Source organism: Rhinolophus sinicus, linkage group LG01, assembly GCF_036562045.2.
Source record: "Rhinolophus sinicus isolate RSC01 linkage group LG01, ASM3656204v1, whole genome shotgun sequence".
Classification (NCBI taxonomy): Eukaryota; Metazoa; Chordata; class Mammalia; order Chiroptera; family Rhinolophidae; genus Rhinolophus; species Rhinolophus sinicus.
In genome coordinates this window covers 149,056,911-149,080,662 of record NC_133751.1, presented here as the reverse complement: position 1 = coordinate 149,080,662, position 23,752 = coordinate 149,056,911, and the positions used below count along the sequence as shown (strand labels likewise).

General features: G+C 35.9%; 1 protein-coding gene across 16 annotated transcripts in view; it reads right to left on the bottom strand.

Annotated features, from left to right (window-relative positions):
• The window catches only part of SLC4A10 (solute carrier family 4 member 10), a 255,985-nt gene that overhangs the window by 52,264 nt on the left and 179,969 nt on the right, over positions 1-23,752 (bottom strand). For all 16 annotated transcript variants that reach the window (XM_074337110.1, XM_074337115.1, XM_074337114.1 and 13 more), the window contains 4 exons: positions 19,964-20,064; positions 16,841-17,015; positions 16,119-16,252; positions 15,472-15,717 (listed from right to left, as the gene is read on the bottom strand). In XM_074337110.1, the coding sequence (XP_074193211.1) occupies positions 15,472-15,717; positions 16,119-16,252; positions 16,841-17,015; positions 19,964-20,064 (656 nt within the window). The remainder of the gene's footprint in view (positions 1-15,471; positions 15,718-16,118; positions 16,253-16,840; positions 17,016-19,963; positions 20,065-23,752) is intronic.

Below are 23,752 nucleotides of genomic sequence, written 5' to 3'. Positions count from 1 at the left end.
CATTTTATTATTATAAATACTCATGTAATAAATATGGCAAGACATGTTTTTTTAAAGGACAGGTATCTGTAGTAATTTTTCTGCATAAATTGTCAGAATTTGAAAAAAAAAATGAAAAAAATAAGTCTTATAAAGGTTAGGCCTGCAGTCTCCAAGCTTGTGAGGGAGAGATAATTTCCATATTTCTGAAACGTTTAGATCCCTGAGGATGGTTCTGAGAATAAAGTATACTGAAAACTGTGAGGGGAAGGACGAAAATGCTATCTGCCTTCACATCCCCACTGCGGATCCCAACAAACTAAACATGTGGGAGTGAGGAAGCGGTCAGTACATGGCTTGGAGCGCTGCTCAGAGTTCTGCCAGGTAAAACCTCCAAACAAATAGTAATTGCTTAGCAAATAGTAAAAACTCCAAAGTCCTTCTGATCGATGGTATCCAATCCATTGGCCAAGACCCCTAAACTTAGGGCCTTGTGAACCTGTGTCCACTTTCTGAAATTGGCATGTGCTCTCTAAAGTCTCCATTTTTGAATCATGAAAAATATATATATTTAATCTGCTACAGAGATAAGAATAATTATTTAAGATATTTATTTAAGAATAATATATAAGATATTCGCCTAGACCCATATACATATATGCTATGATTCAGGTTTAAATCATCTGAACAAACCGAAGACCTACCTCAAATCCTTACCCGCCTGGTCATGCATTCAAATAACGATATCTTTGGTGACTATTGCGTAGTAGTGCTGCCAGAAAGAACACTGTAAAGATCCTCCATCAGGAGCAGTACTCTCTTTCTTGTTAAACTAAATTAGTAATATATAGCCTGAATCTGTTATATCAAGTGGCAAACATTCTGTTTTTTAAGTAGCTAACGATTAGAATTTTTCAAGTTAGTCATTCTGCTCATTTACCTAAGGAAAAAAGACCCAACACTATAGTTTAATAGGAAATTATTCACATATTCTAAAAATTTGGTGAAGGTAAATTTATATAATATAAAAAGGAAACTAAAATGTAAAATAGAGACTATATGGTGAGTTTCTTACAGAAGTAATACAACAAAGGAGAGAGAGCACTATAGTAGACGCACAGATACATCTATGTACAAAAATATGTGTGGATACATACACGTTTCCACTAGCTACTGTATATCTATGCATATCTATATGATGTACATACAGCTACCACATGCATGGCAGGAGACACTTTGTTTTCCAGTTTGAATTCTACATTTTATAGATGGAGGAAATTAAATGGTTGATAATTTACCCAAAGTCATACTGACAATTAGATTTGAATCCAGGTCTGTTTCACTCTGAAACCTCTGTTCTTTCAGCTATAATAAGCTTCCTCTACATGTAACTCTGGGCCATTTCCATTAGCATAGCCAGATGAGTGAGATGGTTCCAGAACAAATGAAATAATTAACATTTCACTGTGTGGGCTTCCTAGCTTCCTTTCAGGACCCCTCTCCTGTTATTCCCCCAGACACCCTGCATCCCTGCCCCTATAGCATAACAAGTACACCACCACTCAGATTCCTATTTCTCAGCCTCGTCTAAACCTGGCCACCAGCTGGCAGGACTCTCCATTCACTCTGCTTGCTGTGTGTACACCATTCCCACAGGGCCGGAGTCTCTGTTTTTCCAAAGTGATTAAACTGTGTTTGTGAGGACCATGCAATAGTGTGTTACTCCATTCCCCAGAGTACATTTAAATTTACATTTTAACAGTGACGTTCTGAAGGTACTAAGGCAAGATCATAAGAAAGACATTTTTTTGGAGAGTCAGGTCTTTAAATGGATGTCAGTCACCTATACCTCCTTGTCAGGCCTAGCTCTCACTAATAACATTCTTCATCTATAAATCAATTCCAAAGAGGAAAACGTATTTTTTAATCTAAAAGATTTATTTTATACATCACAGATATCATGTATAGCCAACCGACAACCAAACCATTGTTCTTTCCTGAGTAAGACAAACGTGACAACCACTGCACTATGGAAACAGATTCATTGCTCCATCCTGAGTCCGCACCACTGATATTTGAAATCTCAGCAGTTAGTTCTCAGAGGCTGCATGCCTGGACCAGAAGTTTGAAAAAGATCTCCCTACCAACTCTTGGTGGCTCAAAGAAGGCTCTGGCTATTTAGATTTTTATGTTCTTAAATATCAAAAGCAGATTTTCTAAATTAATTAATTAATAATAAAATGAGAAGGAAAAAAAACCACCCACATTCCTGTTTTTCACCGAGGCTGATGAACTTAGTCCAAACAACTCCAAAACTACAAAAAGAAGAGAAAAGCAAAAGAAAGAAAACTAGAAACAGCGATGTGAGGAGATAAAATACGAGTTTGGAATAAGTTCTGTTTCCAAAATAATTTTTAGTGACTCTGGCTATAAAATGGAAGTATTAATGCTCCCCAAGCCCCCAAAAAAATATTTAGGTGATAAGGCAGGCTGGTGCTTTGGACACTGGACTTGAGACTCTTCAGCCAGGGTTCCTAAACTCAGTGAAATCCAAGCTCTTAGCTGAGTGACTTTAGACAAGTTGCTTATTAATCAGATACTTAATTTAAGTATCTGTTTTCTTAAAGTGGGGATAATGATAGTAATCAATCTCAAGGGGTTATTATGAAGGTAAAATGAGTTAATATAGGTGAAATTGCCTGGAACAGGACCTGGCTGAAGTAAATGCTAACTAGGTGTTAGGTATTATGATAACTGTTATTACTATTGTTACTACCACAGGCTCGTAGACTGGAAAGTCCAACAATCTAAAGGCAAAAGAATGGGCAGTATCCCTACTTTTTTACATTTTTAAAAACACCAGTATAAAATGCCAATATAATTTTGACTTGTGGTGTTGGATTTTTTGGCTGAAAATACACTCTTCACCAAACACGTCCTCTCTCCCAAAGAAAAGTGTGTGCTCTGAGCCATCTTATTTATATAAATGGCTACAGAGTGATTAGATAAACATTATAATTAAATGTCCTCATCCAGAAGTTTTTGCTTTTGTTTCAAGGCTAATGGAGGTGATCAATCTTCCTTACATGAGAAGAGCCTGCGGCTGTCTTCTGGAAAACATAATTTGATAGAACTCCCTTCAACATTATTACTAATTTTAGTCACTGGGTTGCAGATGATCTCCTTTTGTCTTGGTAGTTATTATTAGTACCTTCCTGTGTGCACTGAGCAGTAATGGTTTCTGACTCATTTTTTTTTTTTTTTTTTTGAAGTTTCTCTTTATGGACTAAATTAGCCCGAGTGCTGTGTAGCAAATGAGGTACTAATATAAGGCATACAATCAGAGAATGATGATCTATCTGTAGAAGCCAAACATGTCTTTCATGCTTATTCTTTTTTTCTATCTCAAAAGTATTTTGAAAGACCAAAATAATAAAATGATACTATAGAATGTTTGTAAAATAAAAAACAAAAAAGAAATTTTTCATAGTCTTTCCACCAGTTACTGTAATTTTTTGACATAGTTCTTTCAGTAGTTCTTAGTATGTGTATTTTCAATATATTAATGAGCATACAATGTTTTAATCTTTTTTATATAGCACCATAATGTAAGCATTTTCTATGTTGCTACATTACTCTTCATAACCATCATTTTTAACGGACCTACTCATACTTTACCTACTCATGCTTTACTGCTAAACATTGAATTTGTTTCTATTAAGATGAATGTTTAAATAATACCGTGTTAAGTCTTTTATGAATACACTTATTTCCATACTTTGGATTTTATTCTTAGGAGATATTTTCTAGGTAGTTATTCTTTCTAGGAAATCATATCAACATATACTATACCACATTATGAAGAAAATGGTTTTTCAAAAATATGCAAAATAACTGTAAAACACCACCATTAGTAGCTAAAAATATGAATTCTCTCTCCAATAAATTCTTCTTAATTTTTTCTCATCTGACCTTCATCCCCATTCATACATCAGTATCCTCTCCTTGGTCTCTAAATACATAACTCTAGAAGTATTTCTCACTCGCATGGCACTCTGTATCATATACTTGTATGTGATAGCACTTACGTCAACTATAATTATTTGTGTAGTATTTAATGTCTAATTCTTATAATACATAATATGCTCGATGGGGACAGAGCTCCCATCTATGTTGTCACTTTTACACTCAAGTGTCTGGTACACAGCAGGCAGTCTTGTTTGTTCATTTATTGATTTAACAGTTTAAAATTATTTTGTAGAGAGTACTAGCTCAGTGCTATGGGGGATACATAGAAATATAGGACAGTCTCTGCCTTTAAGGAATTGTTATAATAATAATAATCCTTTACTCTTATTTTAATTTTAGTAGTCATAGGAGAAAGTTCATGGGCTTTAAAACCAAATAGATCTGAGTTTGACCTCCATTTACCATTCATTGGCTATGTGACACTGGGCAAATTATTTGACTTGTTGGAGCCTCAGCTTGATCATCTGCAAAGCAGGGGTAATACTTGTTCCACAGGTTATTGTGAGGTTTAAATGAAGTAATGTATGCAGTTTTTGCTATAGCTCCTAGAAATTGAAAGACATTAAATAATTAGTTGTTGAATGAATGAATAAAGCCTTGCTAATTTTTGCTGCCCTTTCTTTTTTTTTTCCAGTTCACTTTCTCCCCTTATAATTGTCTCAGGTAATAATCAGGACTTAAACAGTCCACAGCTAGGTTATTGCTCCTTGCAGCACTTCCTATCACCACCTTCTAATCTATCGTCACATAATTCTTCCTAAAGCTTTGTCATTATCCCCAATGGCCTTTTTACCAGATAAAACTTGTAAGTTTTAAGGCTCTCTGCCACTTGGTCCCAAGAATCCATTCTATCACCTGTTCTTGCAAAACTCGCAGATAGAATGAAGAGAGAAAAATGCCTAGATAGGCAATAATAATAAACTCAAGCGACAGATACAACAGAGATGGAGTAATAACTTAGGGTTTATTTCTTCTATGAAATCTTTCCAGCTTCCCAGAGTAGTTTGTTACTTCTTTCCTGGACCATCATACATATATCTGGTGTAAATACTACACCATGTAAATTATTTAACTATGCATTGCCTCTAGCTCCCTCCACATTTATTGATTCAAAATATTCTATGTGTAGCCACTATATACAAAGCAAATTAATAATCACTGAGATTAGAGAGTAGAGACCACATCACATTCATTTTCATACTATCAGTGCCAACACAATACAAAGAAGATGATGGATGTTGAAGAAATGAGCCAAGTGAGTAAGAGAATGTATGAACAGGATGGCAAACCTACTTGTTATACCCTCAACATTTTGCTCTATTCTACCTTCGAGTTTTGTAGGTTCCTTTTTTCCTAAAATGGAAAATAAATTTGGTTACATGAGTACTGATTTGAAGAGCACCGTCTGGCCCTAACTAGCTCATTCTATAGCTTGTCATAGGACTTGAATTTCCCTCATAAAACTTATTGTTAGAAAGAAATTACAAAATAATGCAGGCACACAATGCCAGTTGAATATTTCAAAATATACAGAGAAAGCAAACATTCCTTTCTCAAAATATTTTCTGCTGTCCCCTAAGTACTGTAAATTTGGTAGGTATACTATTAGATCTCTTATTCTCTGTGTATTTCCCGTATACTTCCTATGTATCTTGCAGGGTTAGGACATTGTCTCTACAAGGCTGCTCTCAGGGGCTTACCCAAGGCCTCTAACTAGGATAAAGGTGTAGATTTCTATCCCAATCTTTTTAACCAAGTTACTATAAGCTTCTTAAAATTACAAGATAAAGTGGTGCTCCAATGAGATGCAGCAAAACTCAACTCTAGTCAAGATTTTTTCCTTTACTTGTTACATACCTGTTAATGGGAAATTGTTATAACCAAAATAAGCACTTTTATGCTAATAAGCTCTAAAATAAAATCCATTTTACCTAGTAAGCATAATATTATTCTGATATTTGTTTTAAATTCCTCTGTTTTTATATCTATTTCCTGTTAGTAATTCAAAACAGCTTGAAGATAATATCTAAGAGACTTAAACAAAACAATAATTTATCTAAACTCTCCTATATTCTAAATATTAATCATAAAAATTACTCTGGGCAAATCAATGGCCTAGAATTTAGTACATTGTCAAAAGTGTCCAACTAAGTGTTAGATGTCTTAGATGTTAGCCCAAGTTCTCCCATATGGGCAAGCTATAAATCTTTCTGAGCCTCAGTTTATTTTTCAACTCTAAGTAAAGGTGATAGTCATTCATTTATGCAACAAATAGTCATTGAACATCTATTTTGTACCAGGAACTGATCTGCACCCTGGGAAGCAGTGATCAAAGCAGATTAAATCCCCTCCCCTTATGAACCATTTACTCTAGAAGGGTAACAGATAATAAATTAACTGATAGGTAGAGGTACCACTGAACATAAGCACGATGCTCGGTGCTGGTGCAGGTGCAGAGCACAGGAACACTCATTCACTGCTGGTGTGAATGTGAAATGGTACAAGCACGTTGGCCGTTTCTCATAAAGTTAAAATATACACTTGACACATAACCAAGCAATCCTGTTTCTAGGTATTTACCCAAGAGAACATGGAAACAGTCTAAATAAAGACCAGCACATGCAGGTCTTTATTTAGCGCCAAAGTAGAAACAACCCACATCTACCAATCTGTGATTGGACAGACAATTTGTGGTACATCCATACCATGGAATACTATACAGCATAAAAAAGGAACAAATGGATACATGCAGCAAAATGAGTAAATCTCAAAAGCAAAATGATAAATGAAAGAAGCCAGGCACAAAAGGCTACATACTCTATAATTCCACTCATGTGAAATTCTAAAAAAGGCAAAACTTTTGAGACAGAAATCATAGTAGTGATCGTCAGAGGTTAAGGTTGGAGTGAGAGACGGACTACAAAGGGGCATTAGGAAATGTGTTGGGAACCATTCCATATTTCAGTGATGTTATTCATTTGTCAAAACTCATTTAAGTGTACACTTGAAAGGGGGTATACTTAAAAGGGGTATATTTTGTTGTATGTAAATGACACTTCAATACATCTTACTTTAAAAAGGATAAATTATGTAATATTTTAGATAGGAAAGGGAGAGAGAGAGAAGGAGTTGAAATTTTAGATAGACATTTTAGATAGAATCACTTCAAGTAGATGCTTTTGAAAGAAATAAAGGAATAAGCCACATGGATACCTGGAGAAGGGCCTTCCAGGAGAAAAGAATAGCATGTGTGGAGGCTGAGAGGCAGAATCATGACGAGTGTGTTTAAGGAAGAGCGAGGACATCAGGGTGGTAGAGCAGAGGGCTGAAGTAGGGGGAGAGACAGGAGAGGCACTGGGAAACAGATCACCTCACACCTTGAAGGTAACTGGTCAGCCATCAGTGGGCTTTGAGAAGCAGCGTGACAAGATCTGACTTGGGTTTTAAGAGAGTAATTTTGGCTGCTTCATAGAGAACAGTCTGTGGGAGAGCAAGTATAAAATCAAGGACAGTAGTTGGAAGGTGACTCTAATTATCTAGACAAGGAATTATGGCGGTAGAGAGGGCGGTAAGTAGTGCTTAAATTCTATATAGAGAGCCATTAGATTTGTTGTGAAGTCTGGGTGTATGAGAGAGTAGTCAAGAATAAATCCATGTTTGTTTGTTTTTTTTTCATCTGAACAGCTGGAAGGATGGGATTGCCATTAACAGGGGGAAAGACTTGAGAGAATTTGCTCTTACAATTCCAAACATAAATAGGACTAAACGAAAAGCATTTGCTCAGTGTATTATTGGCTAGGGCTGCTATGCCAAAATGCCACAGACTGGGTGGCTTAAACAACAGAAATTTATTTTGTCATAGTCTGAAGGCTGGAAGTCTGAGGTCAAAGTGCAGATGGGGTTGATTTCCGGAGGCCTCTCCTAGGCTTGTAGATGGCCACTCTCTCGTGTCCTCACAAGGTCCTTTCAATGTGTGTGCATATCCTGCTGTCTCTGTACGAGTCCAAATTTCTACTTCTTACAAGGATACCAGTCAGATTGTATTAGGACCCACCCATATGACCCCATTTAACCATAGTCACCTCTTTAAAGGCCTTATCTCCAAATATAATCACATTCCGAGGTACACTGAGGAGTACGGCTTATACATACAAATGTTGGGGGAATACAATCCAACCCATAGCACCATGTGATATGACTTCACAGTGAATAGGGCAATCCCTCCTATCCCTAAAATCTGCTTTTATAATTGGGAAAAAAAAAACTCTACCATGGGTACTCCATTCTTTTAAATATCAAAATGAAAAATTTTTGGAAGAAGTAAAATTAGCCTCCTAGTAACAATCTTTAAGGAAAGTTCTGATAGACTGTGAAGACACAAGGTACCTATGTAATGAAGAGATGAGCAACACTGTGGAGTGAGTAGAAGCAGCAGAACTGGCCTGGACACAAACTTCACTGAGACTAGCAATGAGCACTCATTTATAGAACATATTTTGTTTCCTTTCACATGATATTTGAACAGTCTTGCGGAGAGACTATTTATAAATACAGGTATTTTTGAATGGTATATAAAAATTGAACAGCGTACATACTTCTTCATTTGATGTTTCCCTGTTTGTTAAATAATAAACATAAAGTGCATAAGCTGAACACCTTATATTATCAAGAATTGAATTAATAAATAGAAAAATATGCTAACTGAATTTAGCTATCTCTGTAAATATCTAGTAGACATAATGTTCGGAGTTATTAACATATTAATTTCCATAGCTAAAGAGAAGTGTTTCTTCCTCCAAAATAAGCTATTAACAATGTCCTTAAGCATTCATTTAGCATAATTAATACTATAAAATATGTAGCAGTGACACTTAAAATATCCAACAATGAATGATGTAGAAACATTTTACATGAATGAGAATAATTTGCTCAAAATTTCCCAATAGGAATAGCAGATATCCTGAGTACAACGATCAAATCATATACAAAGTGCCAACAATGACATTATACTAATCTCATAAAGAATTTATGGCAATGTACCCAACAGGTCATATAAAATAGAATGGTAGAATGAGATCATACCATCTAATAGAGCATAACATTGAGAAAAGTGGGCTCTATTCCTTGTTGCACTTTGTTTGATTATTGGTAAGTCATAAGTATTTAACTTGTTATATAAAATAGATCTTACCTGCTCCATAGGATTTCAGTAAATACAAAGTGATATATTTTAAAAGATTTTTAAAGAAAAAAATGTTACTTTCTCTGGAATCAGAACCTTAGTTTCAAAAATTAAAACTTTAGTGAACTTATTTTAATTGATATTTAGAAACTAAAATTGCTAGATAGTTGCTAGAGCAATAGTTCACAGCTTTTTACAGCTATGTATTTCTATCTGTTCTGTCAAATAGCTATGCTTTTATTATTCATTATCTTTTTCATTTACAATGGGTTTACAGGATATAAAAATCCAGTGGAATATTTGGAAGAATATTTTATTATGAATACTTAATTTAAAAAATCCCATTGCCTATTTAAGCTTTGTCTGCTTTTCTGTAATTATATGTGTATCAGTGATTGAGAAACAGTGTTTTAAAGACATTTTTAAATTCCAGGTATTGGAAAAAATATTAAGAAGCTAGATGACCTCACCGATGACAGCAAAATTATGCTCCAATGTGTCTCAGAAAGGCAAAGATGAGGGATACCATTTTTTCAGTTTCACATACCAACATCTGTGTATTAAACATTTACTGGGAAGTATGGGCAAAATAATTCCTGCATTTATAATTGAAAAAACAATTATATTGTAGGTGCTTCATTCTTTTAGATATCAAAATAAAACTTTTGGGAAGAAATAAAATTAGCCTTCTACTAATCATTCTCTCTGAGAATGGTAATCACATCTCAAGAAAATGAAATACTGTGTATTTGATATGTAGCCACAAGACTTGTGGTCATTCAATGCATCTTAGAGAAGAAATCACCAACTCCTGCTTAGCACTCTTCCACTAATATTGGATGTCCATGTAAATGTCTGCCCTTTCATAGCAATTGGACAAGAAAGTATGAAAGATAATTCTACTTAAGGTTTGCAAATCTGTAGTTATAGGGAAGGAAAATAGTAGCTAAAGGTGGATCTGAGAAATAACATTGAAAGACACCGAACAAAGGGCTACTGGTATCTACCCACCCCTGGCTCTCTGGAGGCAGAAAGATGAAGAGACATTAATCTTGTACACGAAAGGCTCATAATCCATTTGGGACAGTGAGAATAAGACAGATAAATAATAAACTTATCCTGGATACTACTGCTACTGGAGATAAGACTTTATCATTAAAGTCAGAATTTAGTCCAAAAGCAGAAAGGGAAAACAAAGATAGCTAGTGTTTGTACTAAGAATCAACAATGAGAGGGGTTACTGGAAGTTTATTTACTGAATAATCATTTATGGAGTGCCTACTATTATATCTTTTGATTCTAAGATGTCAGATAATCCACTTTTTTAATATCAGCTTTTTAAAGGAGAAAAATCCTATGACAAATGTGCATAATCAGTTGTAAGAAGGATTTTCAGAGATGGAAAAGTGAACAAACATGTTCATTTTATGATATGTGCCAAGCACTTCGCAAGTACAGGGGGTACAAAAGTGTGTCTGCCTAATGGTCATCAACCTAGCATTATGAAGATTAATCTGGTAGAGTTACACATACATTACACAAATAAATATATACATATAGAATTATAAAGTTACATTGCAAGCAATTCTGGATAAATTTAGACAAGTGCATACGCAGTAAAAACTGATTTTTTAAAAAGCTGAAACTCAGGGGTTTCTCTAAATGTGAGTTTTATTCTTTATATTTTGACTAGTGACTGCTGAAACGTCAATGAGCTATGACAATTTCCCTTTCATCTTCTTTCTCCCCACATCTCTGATCACCTTTTGGAGTTGTAGTCCTGCTGCTCTTCGTGCTTCTAGATGACTTCCCCACCACGTTGGCACCCTGTCTCAATTTTCAGTCAGAACTGGTTTTACGAATCCAGTTTGCATATTTTTATCCCACATTAAGATTCTCATAACATCTCAAGTTTATGCAAAACTTCTAGTGGAAATCTTTAAGAGTACTTTCAAAAATACTGTAAAAGAACACTTTTTACTTGTCTTTACTTGTCAATCAAGATCAATCAGGTGATGTCAATTATTTTACAAAATGTTCAGTTAATACATATGCAGTAAGTATTACTCTATTCTATATCATTACGATGGGACTATGAGGGATAAAATTGTTACATGTTCTCTACTTTAAAGGAGGTTCAAATCTAGTAGAGGAGCTGAGAAAAACAGTATTCTTCTGTGAGTGTAAAGTCAGTCAGTTAATAACATTTATCAAGAACAGATCACTGTCCTGGGCTATGTAGAGTTCTGGGGGTTGGGAAAGAGAGAGAGAGAGAGAGAGACAGAGACAGAGAGACAGAGAGACAGAGAGACAGAGAGAGACAGAGACAGAGAGAGACAGAGAGAGACAGAGAGAGACAGAGAGAGAGAGAGAGAGAGAAACTTTCCGGTAAACTAGTAGTGAGATCACACTTTCTGACAGCTTGGTACTTGCTGTATATTATTAAATTTCTGTCTGCTAATATATTGGAAACTAGAGTAATAGACCCTACTCCGTACTTTGACCCAATCAACTGCAAAAAGTTAATACAACACTAATCTTTCTTTAGCTAGCCATCTTTGAGAGCTTTAGATTATTACAATATATTGAAGGAACATTTCATCTTACATAAGCAGAATGCTTTATTCTATTTTTACCATTTCTTAAAATCAAAGCAACCTAGAAAAAGTTATTTCCACAAACTCATTACTTATTGCTAACTTGTCAAATTCAGCTTGATCATCTGGTGTAAAGTATGTATTTTTGAAACTAAATTGATTATCTTGACACTTGCTCTTGGCACAATGAAAAGAAAGCTTATAGCTTCAAATATAAGGTCTACATATTACCACATTATAAGATTAGGAAAGTGTTAAAGAAATCAAAGGCATTTTGTTATGCAGTTTGTAAAACTATGAATTTAAGGAAATCTGAATATAGGAGGCACAAGTATGAACAATATCTGAAATGTAGATCCTAAATATGATGCCTCTTTTCTAGCATCTTACACCTAAGCAAAATATGTAGGAGCATAGTCACGTTAAGCTTGCAAAGCATCCTCGCTTTGACATTTTCTAAGAATTTGTCTCATAAAAGCTGTGAAATCATAAGGCCAGCAACATCAGTATAAAACTTTAGGTGAGCATCAGTATAATGACATTTAAAACTGATTAGGTCACAGTGACAAGTACAAGAAAACCATCAAAAGTGTCATATGAACTTTGTGAAACAAAATGTTTTGTGCAAAAGTGTAAAATTATACAATACATTCAAGTAGCCATCATTGTTAGCAATAACTTTTATTGATTTTCTTTAATGCATGACTAAAAGTATGCTAATAAATATATGCTTTATATGCATAACAAAAAAGATTTGTTTTGCTTTTCCAAAGAGCAAATAATGGCAATGCCTGATTAGATTCTCGCACACAATGTGAGGGTATAGGAAACTGGGGACTCATTCTGTGGAAATTAAACAGAAGGCAGGGCAGTAACCACATTTCCCAGGGAGGCTGTTATTCTCCATGTTTCTCTTACACCCATTTCAGGGCCAGAAGAAATAAAACCTCACTACACATCAGTGTGAACCAGTCTTTCCATCCCTCCTACTTCCCTCTTTTTGGTTGAAAAGGGCTCTTGGGCAATGGAACACACATTCCTGCTCTGCCTTCAAATAATAAGGTTTCAGATGCACACCCTGAGATAAAGCGTAACTTTGACTTAACCCAGTAGGGATTTGGGGAAAGAAAAAAAAAATTGGAAACATTAAGAAAGTCAGTACCTATGCCATTCTCCTCTTGATCACCGTGACAGGCAGGAATCATGAACAAATCAAGCTATTTTTGTTCTCAAATTATCCTCTGAGCATTTGTCTTACCAAACCCCACAATTTGTCTTGATCCCATCACATTTTGAGTCCTAGATGGTCCAATTCCATGTATATCCACTCTGTCTCCATTATCTCTAATCCCTCTCTTTCATCTGTCTCTCTGCCCTTTTTAAACACACATAACTCTTTTTTATCATAAATTACCATTCCTGTGATCTCTTTGCCCTCTCTAGCAGGCACTGTTTTTCACTTTCTCTGACACTGAAGTGGCCTAAACATATTTTCTCTATTTCTTTACAGCCCACTCCCTTCTTAATTTTTTGCAAACTGGTTTCTAGTCCTGCCTCCCCTCCCTACCCAAATACTGTTCCTTAAAGTTAAAAACAATCTCTTTTCCTTATGCTGTTTGATCTCCCTACCAGATCTCTTTAAAGATTTCTTGGCATAATCTTGTCCCTTGCCATGTACAGCCTGATATTATTCATTTTGTTCTCCTTTTCTGATGCCTCTTTCTTATTTTTTATCTATTGGTTACACCATTTTCATTCTTCTACCTTCAAGCTGTGACCATTACCTAGGGCTCAGTCCTTGCTTCTCTGATCTTTTTTCTTTCTCACCTAGAGGGTTTTGAACTGTGTTCCTCGGTTTGAAGTACCTAAAAAGCTGCCACTGAGGGTTCAGAGAACAGCTGGAAGGATGGACAGCTGGTGCCTACCCACCACTTCAAACAGAATAATTCCACTTTTACCTGTTTTTCTTGTTCCATAGTGTTTCTTTTGGAGAGCTTATTGGTATTCATCAGTGTACTGAAAATTACGTTACATTAAAGTCATCAAACCTGAGTCTAATTTCTTATTTATCACTATCTATATGAGTTTGTACCAATATTTCAAAGCATTAATGAATTTCTTGCATCCAGGCCTATGCCATTCCCTCCATCTGAACCCCTCTCCTACCCTATTTCTCACACCTTCCTAACTCCTACTGGCTTTTTGGTATTCCTCCAGGAAGTCTTCTCTGAACCCCAAATCTGGGTTAGGTGCTTTTCTGATGTGGTACCATGGCATTCTGTGCCAATCCCTCAACAGAGCACTTGTTTCACTGCATTGTCTGTTTGTCTCCATTCCCTATTAAACAGAAAGCTCACTGAGAACAGAATGTCATTTGCGATTACCCTAGCACCTAGCACAGTGTCTAGCATGCAGTAGGTTTGAAAATCCAAGAAGAGATAAGTATAAATCCCACCAAGGATATCCAAATTAGGGGACACTGGTCATTTTTCAACGGAAGATAAGTGAAAAGGCAAGTATCACCGTCGTCCATCATTCTAATCAAACTGCTCTTCCATCTGCCTGCTTTCTGAGTGTCCCTGATACCTCCTTCAACCCCTTCTCAGCCCTCTTCACAATGTCCTCACTATTTGCTTTTATTGGGAAAGTTATTTTATGTTTCCACTCTGATTTTGCTTGTCCAAAAACAGAGGTGTACTGTTTAAAGCTATCTCTAAAGAACAAAAAAAAAGCAAGTACTAAAAATCATGTTATTTTCAACACTGCATCATTACATCAAACTGAACACAATTATAACATTGCACTATTTTGGTCTAATTTCAATAATTTCAACCTCTAATGAAAAAAGATAAATCTTCAAAGGATTCGAGACCATATCTGAGCAGTGTATAAGAGCACTGGTGTTTGATACAGAGGTTAGACCTGCCTCATAAAGAACATATGGCTACAAATATTTGCTGTATAAAAATGTACAGATAAGTGCAACAACAAAAAACCCTAATATTAAATCAAAGAAAGGAGTAATGGAATGTTCTCTGCAAACACAGCCTTAGAGAAATTCCAAACCTCTGGCATACTGAAACTAGAAAGAGCAGTAAGTCCAATCCATCATCAGTCCTAAAGTGTATATCAGCTTCAACAGGCAGTATCTGAGTACCTCCATCAGAAATGTCATAAGTTCCAAAACCAAGATTACACTTCAATTCAGTGATTTTTGTTTACGTTTTTAACATATTTTCAAACATCAAGCTAACACAATTTAGACTCAATGAGTCCTTTTCCCTCATTGCTCTAAACCTGAAATCTTTTATTTTCACTGTTTCTTTGTTTTATAGTAAATTGAAAAGACTCTAAAGGAAGACCACAATCATATATATTTTGCAAAAACAAAATCTCTGTAGAGTAAAATTGATCTTGGTTCACTGTCTACTTAATAGGGAAATCCTGACAAACAACTCCAAAAAAGACATTCTTGGCAGTGTTGTTATATTGAGAACTCAAGTATCAGAAGAGTGGCTGATTAGATTACTTTTAAAATCCTGTTCAACTCTGAGAGTCTAGGATTTAGGTCATGAATCAATTTAAGGCACTTTATCTGCTGAGTAAGTTCCTCATATTTCTTATAACAATAGCAATATTTGTAAAAAGAAAGGCCCCACAGCCAACAGGGGAAATGGTACTTACGAGTATTGTGTCAGCAGTTCCAAATCATTATGCATGTTGATTGGATATGCTTCACTGAGTTCAAACAACTTCTCTAGGGCTTCATAAATGAAAATGATGCAAATAAGAGAAGCAAAAGCTTCTTCAGTAAACCGGGTGATATAGCAGACAAGGGAGCTTGCATCAGTGGCCACAAGTATGATACACAGGGTTGCAGTCCAAAGTCCAATACTAGCCCTTAAAGATAGGTATGACAGCCCATATTCTCTAGGAGCAGAAAAAGAACAGGAAAAAGAAGGTCATTTAACAGCTTGCCACCATTTTAAACAGATGGAAATAAGTCTCATTCAGGAAGTGAAAGTAAATAAGCTTCACATCTCCTGAGGACCTAAACTCAAGACTTTGTCTAAAGGGAATGTCTAAGGGGATAAAAGTAAAGGGGGTTCTCAGTGTTGAGAACTGAATATAATTTTTTTACAAATATTACAAAACATTACATACAAATCTTTTACTTTTCCTCTATTTCCATGGCGAGACAAAAATGGCACACTGGATCAAATCATTCATTTCCACCTCTCCCAGCAGACCTCCAAATGTGATGTTAGAAGAAGAATAAATACAGGAGAGAAATAGAAAGGAGCTAAGGGCCAAAAGTCTGTAACACTTACTTGCAAAATTTAAACAAAATCTTTTCAAACACCAAAACTGGTCCTGTACTGCCTAATATGGTAAGAGGCTGTCCACCAAACAGAGAATAGGCTATCCCAGTCATAGATGCTCCAAAGAGAGATTCGATTGCACTCTGTGTAGAGATATAAATGATTCCATTAGCTAAACTGTACAGGCAGCCATAATAACTAGGGAGAAAATGTTTAAAATCCATGGGTATATTCTTTTTTCCTTTGCTATGTAAAGCCTAGCAACCTTGGACAAGATGTGGGATAGGAGGATAAAAATAGGGGCAGGCATTCAGCAGAAAATAAACCATAGTGAATGGGGATGTGTCCTCTCCACCTTCCCTACCTCATGTTTCTTTTGCTTACTAACAGTTTACATATATTCCCGAGGAGTTGTATGGACATAAGCATGGCCTACAGAAATGGGAAATGGAGCTCTTGTGAGGTAAGATCAAAGCCTAAAGTGAGCCTAGGCCTGGGAGCCAGGGAGGAGCTCAGAAGCTTGTGTGAGACTCAGAACTATTTGTTCTGAGATATTCCACTCCCAGATTACCAGTTTCACTACCCATCCAGGAAATTCATATGAAGTTATCTGCTAGACCATACATCAAATCTCTCCTCATAAAGGAATCCAAAACAAAATTCTCACTTATCTAACTATGAATCTTAAAGACTGATGAAGTTCAAAGTTCAGAGAAAAGCATAATACATACTATACGACCTTCGGTTGCTTCTCCCAGCAGTCCTCCAAATGTGATGACAGGAGACATACACGCGCAGTAGAGAAATAGAAAAGATGCTAAGCACTGCAGGCTGAGAGCATCTCTGAAGTCACTCCAGAAGTATGGAGCTTTTCTTTTGATATCTAAAATAAGTCCCCCAAAAATCCTAAGACAGGGGGAAAACACAACAGTGAAATCCAAATATAAAAACATATAAATCAAAATGCTCATTTGCTTTGTTGCCAGGTCACAGCATACGTTTCCATCAGTAGAGATGAGACCCAAGAATCAACCTGCTATGTTGTATTATCATGATCTACAAGGATGACTTCGCACCACTATGTTTCCTCAATTCCTAACCAGATATTGTGTCACCAACCAAAAAAACAAACAAACAAACAAACAAACAAAACAAAAAAATCCAAGGTTCTCTCAAACAAGGTTCAGAGTTGTTCATTAATCAAATTTCAAATAATGAAATTTAGAATTACTCTATTTTCTGTGCCATTTCTGTATCAAACTAGTTCTAAACTCAGGCCTACTACCCCTCCATTGTTGGCAATATTTTCGAATTGTTTACATTTCACTTAGTGTAGCAGAAAGTGAAGAAAGGGTAAACTGGCTTTGTATACTCCAATAGTGAACATCACCCTAGAGAGAAAAAGCAGTGTTTAAACAATCGTTTCAGTTACCTACTCTGCCAGAAAAATCCCTCACCAGGTATTGTTCCAGGCAGTCATCTCAATGGCCTTATGAATGAGACAGTTGTTTTCAATTTTAGGTAACTAGGAGGGGGGACCTTATAACCAACAATTTTGATCCATTATTGCCTAAATATATCCCAATGTCTATCATTCACAAGACAATAATGACCTTACTGGTATAAATTCATTTATTTCAAATATATTCAAAAACCACACTGAAACACCTGAAAGAGGAATTGGGTAGGGGGGATAGAATTAAACAGTGAAATGCTGCCTAAAATTTGAGGACCAAAACTTTTGTAATCTATTACGAATGAGAGCATTAATGAACAGGTATTCTCATTCTTTGAACATTTAGTAATAATATGCAGACTTAACACTTGATTACTAAACGCTCTTTGTGCTCCATGGAATAAAGATGTCATATTAAAATGAATAAGACTATGGTTAAGTTTCTACAGGGAGGTTAAAAAAAATCTATTATGTTCCAATATACTACCAGTATGCCGAATATACTTAAATTATGCAAAAGTATTCAACTTTTTAAATTTATTTTCTAAGTAGGAATATGTATTTGCAATCCAACAATCACCTCAAAAACGACTGCTCTCTTGAGAAACAAATTTAGTGTGCCTTAAAAAATGTACATCTTCAGTACAACTAGAAGTTTTTGTTATTATTTTTAATTTCCCTGATCTGACTGACATACGCACAATAGTAACATGTTAGTAAGTATCTTACTATTATGTGAACAATAGACTCACTCTGTTTTCCTACTGATTGCTTCCATCAAAGGAATATGGTGTAGAAGAGGTTGAAAGGGTAAATTCCCAATTGAAAAAAAGGACATTTAAAACTCAGAAACACTTGCAGAGAACCTGTGAAATTCATACACACACAAAATCATCTTAGGTTCCTCTACCTGTGTTTTGTAAAACATGCATTTTTTTTTGGGGGGGGATCATTTCTGAATGATTTGTTAACTTGTCAAAGTCACAATTCAAAGTAGATTTAATCTACTAGTTTATTTATTCATTGATTTATGATTTATATCCCACCTAATCCCTAAAAGAAGTTGAGGTGGTTATGAACTATTAATTAGTAGTTAATATTTATAGGTTTGATAGTATGTTCTAGTAGACCATTGTTTTACTCACTAATTACTTAGTAGAGCGTATATTAGTCTAAATAGCTCTTATATTACTGTGTAATAAATGTGCTTTTAGCAGCAAAAATCTAAATCCAGAAGTGGGAGATCATTACAGAGAACAGTGCAAGAGCAGCCCAGATGTACACCAGCAACTCCAGGAGAGCAGATGAGTAATGGATACTTCAAGCCATGTCGGCAACAGAATCTGTGGAAGAACTCTGGAGAAGCGAAGATACCAAATATTGGTGACCTGGGAGGATTTAGGAAGCAGTAAGGAAAAGTGAACTTCGAAAAAAATCTAAGCTATGTGGCACGTTACACGTGAGAGAGGAAAAAATATTACCACCAATAACAAAAAGACAGCATTTGAAAATACGAAAGCAAACAGAAGGAGTAACAACGTTTCTAGTAGAGGGAAAGGAAAAAATTGTACCATATCAAATTAGGCATGCAGCCTGAGGAAGATGTTAAAGGACATTTCCTCAGAGACAAAACACAGAGAAAGGGAAAGAACGGAGAATTAAAATGCAGAGTTGTCAGGAACTGGAAAGTCAGCTTAGAGGACACAGTGAAAGCAGTAAAGGAAACGGCCTTGAGGGGAGGATGCACCAATCCTGCAAAGCCTTTGCAATTGCCTTCAATTTTAATGGAGGTTGTGTGCACATATTCTCTGAAGAGAATCCACCCAACGGTTTCTGATTTTCTACTCACACATTGCTTGGAAAGAGACAAGCTGTCGAAAAACCATAAAGAACCAATTTAAGAAATAAATTGAAGCTTTCATCTCATCAAAGATGTGTGATTAGAAAAATAAATCATATAGCTCTTTCAAATTACAACCGTAAAAATAAAAAATACTATTATATACATCCTACTTGTATGTAATGAGATAGAGCCTATAAGATTGAGTTCTTGGTATTTATTTTTATTTCCATCTTGAACTTGAAGCTTTCAACAGACTTTTTGGAAGGGGAGACTGACAGTTTTCTTATTTATTCTAAGAATCTGTGAATGCATTTTATGTGCAGCAAAATGAAAGGCTAGGTAAGATAAAATGGAATGGTGTATACGCTGTTCTGGTTTAATAGTAATGACAATCATTAGGAACTACAGAGAAATAAAGTTAATTGGCATTTTTACCCGCAAAGAATAGGTATTCAAAGTATGAAAAAGAATTAGATCTCAAAACAGCAATTCCTGACACACAAGAACGGTACATCCCTGGGTCTTTGAAGTCCCATAAAAATGGTTCTCACCAACCTTCCGGTTCGCTGAAGTTCAGGTCCGCTATGGCCTCCATGGGGCTCTGCTTCCCCATGAGCTGCTGTTCCATTCGGTACAGAAGGAATCTTCCTCTTCTCCTGTGGGAAGTGTGTTTGTTTCAGTTTTTTTGTTTATTTGTTTTTTGTTTTCAATTTCCAGGGCTAGTTGTAAATAACAAAAGCAAAATGTTTCCTTTGAGGCAATATGTTGAGTGGCTAAGAACCCAGGCTCTGGTACTCCTTTGCTGCCTGACCTCTAGAAAGTTACCTAGCCTCCAAAGCTTCACAGCTATCAGTGTGGCTGAAAGAATTAAACAAGGTGATGGACATTTATTCTTCATTTTTTCAACTAATATTTACTGAGTGCCTAGTGTGTGTCATTTATTGTTATGGATGCTAGAGATGCAAAAGTGAACAAGAAAAAGCATTCTATCAGTGGAGACAAACAATTAACCTATGATGTCAGGTAGAGATAGAGCTATGAAGAAAAATGAAATAAGAGAAGGGGACAGAGAGACTGGGGGTGGGGTAGGTTAGGGTGAGGGGGTATTAGTTACAGTGGTGTTGTTATATGCCTGGCATAGTTCAACTGTTCAATAAACATTAACTATTATCATTAACTAATTTTTAGGTGTGTTTTCCTCTTTGATTCTGGTTCATATCTTCGTACCCAAGGGCTGATTTATAACATGGTTCTTTCTGACTCATAGAGATTCAAAAGACCATTGCAAAAGGAAGCTTTTAATTGAGCCACTGACAAATTAACTGAGGTTTATTTAAGTATTGTTTTCCCATAGGTCTATTCTGCCCACTTTTTTCAGTGACAGAGATTTTTAAAAATCAAAAAAACACTACCTATTGGTGATCTTAAAGCACAGTAAGGTGTTCAAAATTGCTTAAAAGAATAATAAAAACTTTTCAAAATGGTACAATTAAAAATTTTACTTGAGTGCCATTCCAAAATAGTGTAAACATGTAAACCTGAAGAATAAAAGCAAATTATCAAATGATCTCATGTACGATGGGACATTTAGACAAAATAGTACAGGTTTAAAACATGAGAAAAACTAGGTTTTGAAATGCACAAAATATAGGAAAGTTCATTGCTTAATATATTTTACAATTTCCCAGGCATATAAATAGATACAATGAATAGAAGTTAAAAGATTATAAAGAGAAAAAAAGAAGAAGGATGTGTTTCAAGTAATAAAGGCACTGCTTTTACAGGCAAATAATTAGCATACATTAGTAAAGGGCTTTAAGAATGGCCCTCAATACCCTCACTACCCTATAATCGCCTAGGGAAACATTTCTTAGCTTCCACAAGTCTCAGAAAGCAAGTGATATTATTTGGTCTTCTGGGAAATTATCCCTTACTGGATAGGTTAACTCATTGTTTTACAATGGAAAAGTCTAGGCACTGAAAAGGCAAAAGATAAATGCATGAAAGATATTAGCCATTATAAAGGATCTGTTTCCTCAAGGAGTGTTCCTTCAACTTACAGTAAGGAAAAAAGGTGTTTGAAAGAGTAGTGTGTATGAATAGTACTGATGAATATACTGAGAAAAATATATAAAAAATATTTTTTGTTCAGAAACACACATATTTTGATATCTTAAAACAAATCAATTGGTGAGTAGATATTTGACTACTTAAATTATGTAATTCATTAATTCAATCAACAAATACTTACTGAGAGTTAATTTGTGTCATATATTAGGCCTCACCACTATACATCAGTTAACCAATCAGGTCTGCTGGACTTACATTCTAATGGGTAAGACAAGCAATAAACAAATGAGTAAATTAATTCTATAATGTGTTAGAAAGATTAAAAGTGATGGAAAATTTTAAATTTAGAGCAGAGTAAAGAGGGGTTGAAGTGTGGGGTGGGTGGTTGGGGGGGAGGGTGTGGCAATTATAAGTAGAGTGATTGGGCAGGCTCAGTGAGAAAGTGTGATTTGAGAAAAATTGAGGGAGTCAAGGGAATTAGCCATGAGGATAACTGGGGAATATCCAGGCCGAAAGAACAGCCAGCGGGACCGTCTGAAGGCAAGAGAGGTGCTGCAGGATTTAAAGAGCAGGAGTAAGGTGACCAACATGGTTGGAGTGGAGCGAGCAAGGAAGACACTGGTGGGAGATGACCTCTGAGAGGTATAGGGAGGCCACTGTGTAGGTTTAATAGACCACAGTAAGTATTTGGCTTTTATTCTCAGTGAAATGAGGAACTTGTGCAGAGTGTTAAGGAAAGTAGCATGATTTAAGTTGGAATCACTCTGGCTGCTGTGTTGAGAACAGATTCTGGGGGCCAAGTGTAGAAGAAGGAGACCAGTTAGGAGGCTATTTCAGTAATCCAGGAGAAAGATGACGGTAAACTGAAAGAGTGGTGGCAGTAGCAATGGCAATAAATGGTATAATTCTAGATAAACATTGAAGGCAACACCAAGAGTATTTCCTAGCTGAATGGAAGTTAGGTAGAAGAGAAAAGAAGACATGTTTTTGGCTTGCTCAACTGTAAGTATAGGTACAGTTAGCACCTACCAAGATGAGAAGGGTCAGATGGAACAGAATTTGAGAAAAGATCAGTTTTGTACATACTTCAGGAAGCATTATATTGCCTTGGCTAATACAAATGTAAAGAGGTGTACAGGTACAGAAATGAAATAATCTACAATTCAGTTAAACTTTGGACATGCTAAGTTTTAGGTATCTATAAGAATCCAAGTGGAGACACTAGATAGGCATTTGAAAAAAAATAACTCTCAAGTTCAAGGTGAAAAATCAATTTGGGAGAGGATTTAAAGCTATAAGATTGAAAGTATTACCAAGAGAATGAGTATAGATAGAGGAGAGAAATCAGCAGAGTACTAGGTCTTGCATCGCTTCAACATAAAGAAATAAGAGAGAAGGTGAAGAACTAGAAAAGGAGATTAGGAAGGAGTGGCCAGGGAGGTACCAGGAAAGCTAAGAGTGGTGTTTTGGAGCCAAACAAAGAAAAGGGCGTTATCAACTCTCAAATGCTGCTGATTGGTAGCCAAATAAATGCAGACTGAGACTTTACCATGCAGTTTTAGCATTGTAGAGATCTTTGGTAACTTTCACGTAAGCAATTTTCGTGAAGTGATGGAGGCAAAATATTTATTGGAGCAGGTTTAAGAGAGAATTAGAGGAAAGGAATTGGAGGCAGATAGTACAGAGAACTCTTCTGTGGCATTTGGTTGCAGAGGGAAAAAAGAAATGGTTGAGTAGCTGGCAGTGGTAGCGGTATTGAGAGTTCGTTTTTTTCTTAAGATTTGCAAATTAACCATGTTGTATGCTGATAAAAATGATATAATACAGAACAAAAGAATTGATGATATAAGGAAAAAGAAGAGAATTGGTAGTAATGTCTTGGAGTAGGTGTGGAGATGGGATCTAGTATCCAGGTAAAGGCCGACTTTGGCTACTTCATCAATACTACTATATGGGAAGGCAGAATATGTGGCGATAGATGCAGGCTGGTGGATAGGTGTGGCGGGGAGAGTCTGTGGAAGTTCTCCTGATCATTTCATATTTCTCAGGAAAGTAGAAAGCAAGTCAACATCTGACAGTGAAGACCAGAAAGGATTACTGAAAGTTTGAGGAGAGAAAACAGTGAAATGGCATCTAGAGGGAGTAAATGGACTGAGGTAGTATGATGAACTTGCAACCTTGAGGGCCCACTTGAGATACATGGTCAAGAATTGTGTGAGATCAGTGCAATTATATGTTTTCCTTCAGCCACAGTCAGCTATGTCAATGCAGGTA